The sequence below is a fragment of the Triticum aestivum genome, chromosome 3D (assembly GCF_018294505.1).
Source record: "Triticum aestivum cultivar Chinese Spring chromosome 3D, IWGSC CS RefSeq v2.1, whole genome shotgun sequence".
Lineage (NCBI taxonomy): Eukaryota > Viridiplantae > Streptophyta > Magnoliopsida > Poales > Poaceae > Triticum > Triticum aestivum.
Genome location: NC_057802.1, coordinates 113,967,488 through 113,974,732, shown reverse-complemented (window position 1 = coordinate 113,974,732; position 7,245 = coordinate 113,967,488). Strand labels below are relative to the sequence as shown.

Genomic DNA, 7,245 nt, shown 5'->3' with positions numbered 1-7,245 from the left:
ATCCGGAGCCCGAGCTCATCTACACCTATGAACTATAAATTCAAAATAAATACTAGAAAAATTCAAAAAAATGATTTGTTTTATGGTGAAAGATACTTGAACGCGTGTTACCCGTGCCAAATTTCAGAGGATTCGGATATCTAAGTAGCTCTCAGCAAAAAAAAATTAGGTCCAAACAATACAAAACAGTAAACTTTTCAAGATCCCGAATTTATCTTTTTTGCTGTTCAAATGCTCTGAAATTTAGCACGAACATCACGCACTTAAGCATCTTTCACCACAAAAAAATCAGATTTTTTTTATTTTTCCCTAGTATTTTAAACGAATTTACTGTTCACTCCCGGTTCATCCGAGCCCGGGAGCCAAAAGGTCACCTCTGAGAAGGTATCCATATTGAAAACTTTAGATTGGATTGACGAGAACCACATGATTATTGGCGAGAAATAAATTGTTAACTTAATTATATATATTAATGGAATTGAAGGACTTTCTCATCGTGTCATTTCTTCCTTTCGGAAAAAGTAGTTAAAATGCTCGGCCTCTGCATCTTAAGAAATGCAATCCTGTCAAACTATTACAATATATAAAAGAATACCCAGGGCTAAGTGATATTTCCACAACACCACCTTCAAGAAGGAATAACGTTCTCACGCCATCGTCGCCATGTCCGGCCGAAGACGCCCTGAGCATGGATTTTCATCTTGGTTGTCGATACCAACCTATGAGACCAACACAACAACAAGTAGACAAACGCCTTCAATAAGGTAATGACGCGAGTTTGTCGCTACTGAGCCCGACCAATGAAGGTCAGGACAAGAGCGGTGTTTAATCTGCTCGAGTCTTTTTGGCTCCCGGGTGGAGTACAGAAACATAAAAGCAAGTTAAGATATTTCCGCGCACGGAAGTACTCCGCTCATTCGACGTATCAATGAGAACTTGTAGTCGCCGCGGTGGCGCATGAGTGTCTGGCCAACGATTTACGGTTCCCCACAGACAATGAACTCTGGCGCGATCTGCTAGACCTCAAGCATGCCTCAAGGAGATCATGGTTGAGAGGAATCCTCCCCTTTGTGATACATCTTGGTCTCCTTTTGTCTTTTCGCTCTTTGAAATTTAACTTTGATTGCTTAGGAGATCATGCGCATATCTCGCTTCCGCACCCTATCTACCGCAACCTATAAGACCAAGCTTCAGAGAGTCTCAAGCACATGCTTCTCCAGTGCCCGCTCTTGAGGGATGTTTGGTTCTTTGTTTTTCTCCTTTATTGGCTCCCTCGCTTCACGTGGACGTCCCCGATCGCATTATGTGATTGGTGGCACACCATCTTCGCCGCCAACCTCGAAATCAACACACTGAGATTAACTCACTCATCATTGTTTCGCTTCGTCTGGCTAGAACCAGTGGCGGAGACAGGGGACCGGGGGGCTCTAACCCCCCCCCCCCCCCCTAACATCATTGATTTAAGATTAGCATGTGTGTACCTGTGACTTTTTGCTACTAAAATGGTGTATTATAATGAACTGGCCCATCCCAACAAAGCTTAACAACACTTGGCCCTCTCATTAGATTTTCCTGGCTCCGCCACTGGCTAGAACGTAACAAGAGACTGCTTGAGAACGATGCCTCCACGGGGACATACATTTTGAGTCAAGCACACGCAGAATTTGCGCTTTCGAAGGTTGTCTGTGTGGATATGATGTGCAAAGAGTAGTCTAGGATGTTGGTTGTGTGTGAAGCTTAGGGAAAAAAATGACGTGCTACAATAACATAGTGCTAACTTTAAAATCTACTATTAGCATGCTATATCGCACAATAACATGCTATTAGCAAGATATTTTACATTAATTTATTTTGCGAGTTATTTTCCATCACAATGTACCATGCTATTAGGGACGCTATAACATGCTATTTTTTAAGTGCTAGATGGTCGTTCGTGGCTAGTCGAGCATTTCTTGTAACTAAACTGTTCTCTCCCTCTTAATACAGTGACACATAATCCTATTGCATGCTCTTGAAAACTACTCCCTCCGTTTTAAAATAGATGACCCAACTTTATACTAACTCTAGTACAAAGTTGGGTCATCTATTTTGAAACGGAGGGAGTAGTTAGATATTTTGAAATAAGTAGATAATACAATTTGGCAGGAAACCTTGCGGCGTGACTCACATGTGTATAGTATTTCTTTTAAGGAGAACATGCGTATCTGACGTTAGAAGACGTCACCTGCCGTAGGGTCGCCCATATTAATTTCCAAGATAATTTTGGAACCTCATGCAAAGAAATTTGTCTCTATAACAATTATACATATACAAATTTTAAAACACAATTATATGTCGTAGTACTTCCAATCCTTTTGGAAAGTTCATGTGTTTTCCCATTATTGGTTCGATGAAACAATTTATATTAAAAGTCTTTTCGTTCCATAAAAAAGATCTTTTGGTACTTCTGAATTTAAGCAAACCAAGTGAACCGAGCTTATCTTAAATAGTTAGATTTGGGAACAGAGCATAGCTCGAGTGGCTTGAGGGGCATGTCCATGCCCTCGCTTGCCTGGGTTGAGTCCTGATGGGGCTCCCCAAGCCTCTCATTTCTTCTAAGATATTGACTCCGGATACTATATCCTTGAGTTCGCAGTTTTTTTCTTAAATATGATGAACCTAAAAATATGACGCCTTCAAGTACGTCAGATCCCAATTGAACGCGCGGCAATTAACCGTTGTAGCATGTCAATTTTCTATTGATCTTTTACACCACATGTCAATTTTCACTATAAACATGGCAAGAGCTTATACACAAGCGTGCCAATTTTATCTGTTTTCGCATGCCAAATCTGGTTGTCGGATTTTTAGCGCTAAAAATCTGAAACATTTCTGGTATTTATTTCTTGGTAGAGTCATTTCCAATGAAAATCGCTATGAGATGAATAAGATTCTCTCTTTGCGTGACATGCATGTTATACTCGAAGTACTAGGAGTAGTATTCCCTCTATCTCATGATGTAAAGCATATGGATTCTTAAAAATGTCATTTTTTACAAATTTGATCAAGTTTATAGAAAATTATTTATATCTATAATATCAAATATATGAAATATGAAACTACATCCTATGATAGATTTTTAATGATATACGTTTGACATTTTAGATGGAATGTTTTTCTCCCACTTTGCCAAAGTTTATGGATTTGATTTTAAAAAAAGACGCCGATAAGTGTCACACGTGTGGGCGTTAGGGGGCTGCCCACACATTTTATGTGGTGTATAAGAGGAACATCCCACACACCCACGTGTGGGCAAAAAAAATGCCCACACACCTCTTTTTTCCCCTCCTGATCCCTCTCACACGCGTGCGTGTGGGCGAAATAGATAACGGCCACACGCCCCCTACGTCAGGCCTCGTACCTCGTGGTCCCGCACGCCTGCGTGACAGTCACCGCGCGTCCCGCAGTTGCCATGGTCCAGACCCTCGTCCATGTTCGTTTAGCTGCAGTTGCCATGTCGCTGAACTTCGGTTGCCATGTCGGACAACTACAGTTGCCATGGTTGCTCAACTGCAATTGCCATGTATGGTCTGATCTATTGCAGTTGCCATGTATGGTCTGATCTACTGCGGTTGCCATGATTTCAAAACTTTAGGAGTTGCCACCCACTAAACACTAGGCAGTTGCCATTTAGCACTACGAAAAGGCATGGCAAAAAAACATGTTCGGGTAAAAGAGAGAGTTGCCATGTGCTTACAAGCACGCTAGGGTAGTTGCCATGTAAAAGAAAGAGTTGCCATCTGCTTACGTGCACGTTACGGCAGTTGCCATGTATCATGCAAAAACACATGGCAACTCGGGTAAAAAGAGTTGTCATCTGCTTACAAGCAAAGCTAGGGCAGTTACCATGTACTTGCAGAAACACATGGCAAACTGCCAGCTTTGGGTGTGGGCTAGAAGACGGGCGTGTGGGCGAAGTGATAAACACCCACACACCAGCCCCCCCTGCGTGCGTGAAACTAGTGTGTGGGCGAATTGCTAAACGCACATACACCAGCCCCCCGTGTGGTAAAAAAAGGACGTGTGGGCGACCGGATGAATGCCCACACACCAGCTTAGTCCTACGTGGCACACAAAAACTGCTAGAACGCGCCAAGATTCGTGCAGAATTGGTTGGACGAGGATCCATGCGTGTGGGCGAGTTGCCAGACGCCCACACGTGTGGGCGTTAGACTTTTTGAAAAAAAATCTATATGTACTGCATTATGAAACCACATTTCCAAGTATGAGCTATCCAAACAGGAGACCAAGACTAGAAATAGTCAAACAAATAGTCCAATCGTGCAATTCCATTTCAGAGTTCAGACATGGCCAATTTAACCCCAATATAATATCAGCACATGAGACATGACGCATGCGGCCAGCCGGCCAGCAAACCAATGACAAACAAAATAATAAACTGATGAATGGACCAACCCGCGCAAGACAGCAATCATCACATTGACATGACCAGATGAAGAAGAATAGAAAGGAAAACATAAACGAATGAGGAAAGGACGAGAGACAGAGGGAACTCTGTGGGTGGGCGAAGGGGACAAGGAAGGCGGACCAGCTCAGAACGATGGGAACGTGTCGCAGCGCTGCTCCATGTACACGGCGCAGCCATCCCTGGGCACGATGGTCGGCATGTACACCGGCTCGTCGCACCCCGCCGTCCTGTCCCGCCGGAAGTCGGCCACGGTCACGAACAGCGCCAGGAACAGCACGAGGTGGTTCAGGGCGTACCGCTGCCCGACGCACTGGTGGGCGCCGGCGCCGAAGGCCAGGAAGTTGCGCTTGCACGCCACGTCCTCCCTGCGCGCCTCCGAGAAGAACCGCTCCGGGTCGAACGCGTCCGGCGAGGTGAACCCCTGGAACGACGACTCGTACACCGACGGGAACACGATGGCCCCCTTGGGCACCGTGTACCACTCCGTCAGCTGGAACGGCTCGCCGGCGACGTGCGTCACCAGCGTCGCCGGAGGGCGGTAGCGGACCACCTCCCGCGCCACCGCCTGGGTGTACGTCATCCCCTGGATCTTCTCGGCGGTGATGGGCTTGCCGGACTCGGGCGACCAGGCCGCGGCCACCTCGGCGCGCACGCGGGCGAGCACGTCCGGGTGGGAGTCCAGGGCGGAGACTGCCCAGCAGAGCGAGGACGTGGACGCGTCCTGGGCGGCGAACAGGAAGTCGAAGAGGAAGCCTCCAAACTCCTCGTCGTCGGTGTGCGCCGGCGGCGGCAGCCCCGCCGCCGCGGCCTCGTCCATCTCCCGCAGCGTCTCCTGCATCCAGTAGTCGACGAGGCACTCCGGCTCGCCCCCGGCGCGCATACGCGCCTTGCTCTTCCGCGCGCACTCCCCGAGCGTGCGCACAAGCCGCGCCACGGCCAGCCTCGCGCGCCGGAACGCGAACCCGGGCAGGTCAACGGGGACGGTCATGAGGCCGAGGTTGAAGAGGGCGTAGTCCTTGGCGAACCTCTCCCTCGCCTTCTCGGTGAGGTAGGACCCCACGAACACCGTCTGCGACGTCTCCAGGTTCATGTCGCGGCAGGGCACCCGTATGGGCATGGCCTCGCCGGTGGCGGCGCTCTGGTCGAGCCACCTCCGGAGGTGAGCCAGGATGACGCGCTGCTGGATGGCGGCGTAGGTGGAGAGCGCGCGCGGCGTGAAGTTGGGCGTGATCCGGCGGCGCAGGTCCTTGTGGTCCTCGCCGAACATGTAGATGAGGTTGTGGTCGCCGAAGAGCCTCTTGCCGAAGGGGTGGCCGATGAGGTGGAAGGCGTCGGGGCGGACGTTGGCGAAGACGCGGTGGGACAGCTCGGAGTCGCGGATGAAGACGATGAAGCGGCCGAAGAGGAAGTCCGCGGCGAGCCCGGCGCCGGACTCCCTGGCCCGCGCCGCCTGCACGTCCCAGAACCCCGTGGGGTCGCGGATCATGCGCACAGCGCTGCCGAGGAACGGCACGACGAGCGACGGGCCTGGCAGGGGGCCCTTCTTGCGGAGGTAGGACAGCTGCTCGGCCAGGAAGTAGAGCGCCACCGCCGCCGCCAAGAACGGCGCCGCCGCGCGCAGGTCAAAGAAATCGGCCGGTCGCAGCAGCTCCGCCATTGCGTTGCGCCCGCCCAATGCTGGCCGGCTCGCTGGCTCAAGCTCTCCCTGGCCTGTACACTAGAAGAACACGAAAATTGTATTGAATTGGTCTATCGGGGACGGCGTATTTAAGCAGCCATGCGTGGCAGGGAGGGGAAGGGAGGAAGGCTGGAGTGGGAACCGGTGGTCAAAGGCTGGGTGGCGCTGGGAAAACGAAAGGTGGTGGCGGCCGTGTTGTGTTGGGCTGGCTGCACGGGCTGGGGCGGATTGGCTCATGGCCTGCAGTCGCTGCGCGCGCGGTGGAAGAAACGAGGCGCGCAGACGGGGAAAGCAGAAGCCGCAACGGGAAAAGCCCGGGGGACGTGGCCTCGTGCTTCTGGATGGCGTTTTGCACGGGAAGGGCATGGGGAGGTACGATGATCCCAGGTTGGTGGCGGCAGGGATGGGCAGGGCGGGGCGGGGCGGCGCACACTGGCACGCACGCAGGCATGTCGCCGGATTTTGAAAAAGGGAAAAGGCCTGTTTTGCCGCCGGAATGTTTCCAGAGACGGAATTACTCACGGTGTTTACAGGAATGGCGTAGAAAACTGTAAGGATAATTTTTTGATAGAAATGTTTTCTGTTTGTCTTGCATCGAATCATGGGAGCTTTATTAAGAAATTAGCACCCTGTTCCTGTTACATTCATTCAGCAAGCACAGCAAGGAATGGTGTACAAATTCTGAGGGATGAGAATTTTGTAGAAAGTTCTTTTTAAGTCCTGTGTGTTGTGGGAATAGATTCCAAATCCTATGTCGGATGTGTTCGTGCTATGCGCATGACAAAATTCGAACAATTCACATATGATGATTAAATCCGGCCGGACATACGTATGATTGAAAGAGCACCAGCGGCTGTGCATCCTTAAAATCCGCTTATTCTGGTCTATCTTTACAGCAATGTCGTGAACTCTATGAACGACACGTACTAAAATGGCGATTGAGCGGGTATTTTCGAGTCAGGCGTCCAACTAGTTCAAATTCCTTGTTCTGCAGCACTGACACCCGCTCTCTAGGCGGCGCGACCGCGGTCGACTTGGACTCATGCTAGATGCGCTCCTGACTACTTTGCGACGACTATGGTCTTCGGAGAGCCGCTTT

The 7,245-nt window shown here is 50.0% G+C and overlaps 1 protein-coding gene across 1 annotated transcript; it reads right to left on the bottom strand.

Annotated features, from left to right (window-relative positions):
- Positions 1–4,310: 4,310 nt before the first annotated feature.
- On the bottom strand, positions 4,311–6,462 carry LOC123077753 (cytochrome P450 710A1). The gene has a single exon (XM_044500073.1). The coding sequence runs from the start codon at positions 6,123–6,125 to the stop codon at positions 4,593–4,595; it is 1,533 nt and encodes a 510-aa protein (XP_044356008.1). The 5' UTR covers positions 6,126–6,462; the 3' UTR covers positions 4,311–4,592.
- Positions 6,463–7,245: the final 783 nt, after the last annotated feature.

Coding starts and splice junctions, on each gene's coding strand:
- LOC123077753 (XM_044500073.1), bottom strand. CDS start 6,125: ATGGCGGAGCTGCTGCGACCGGCCGATTTCTTTGACCTGCGCGCGGCG.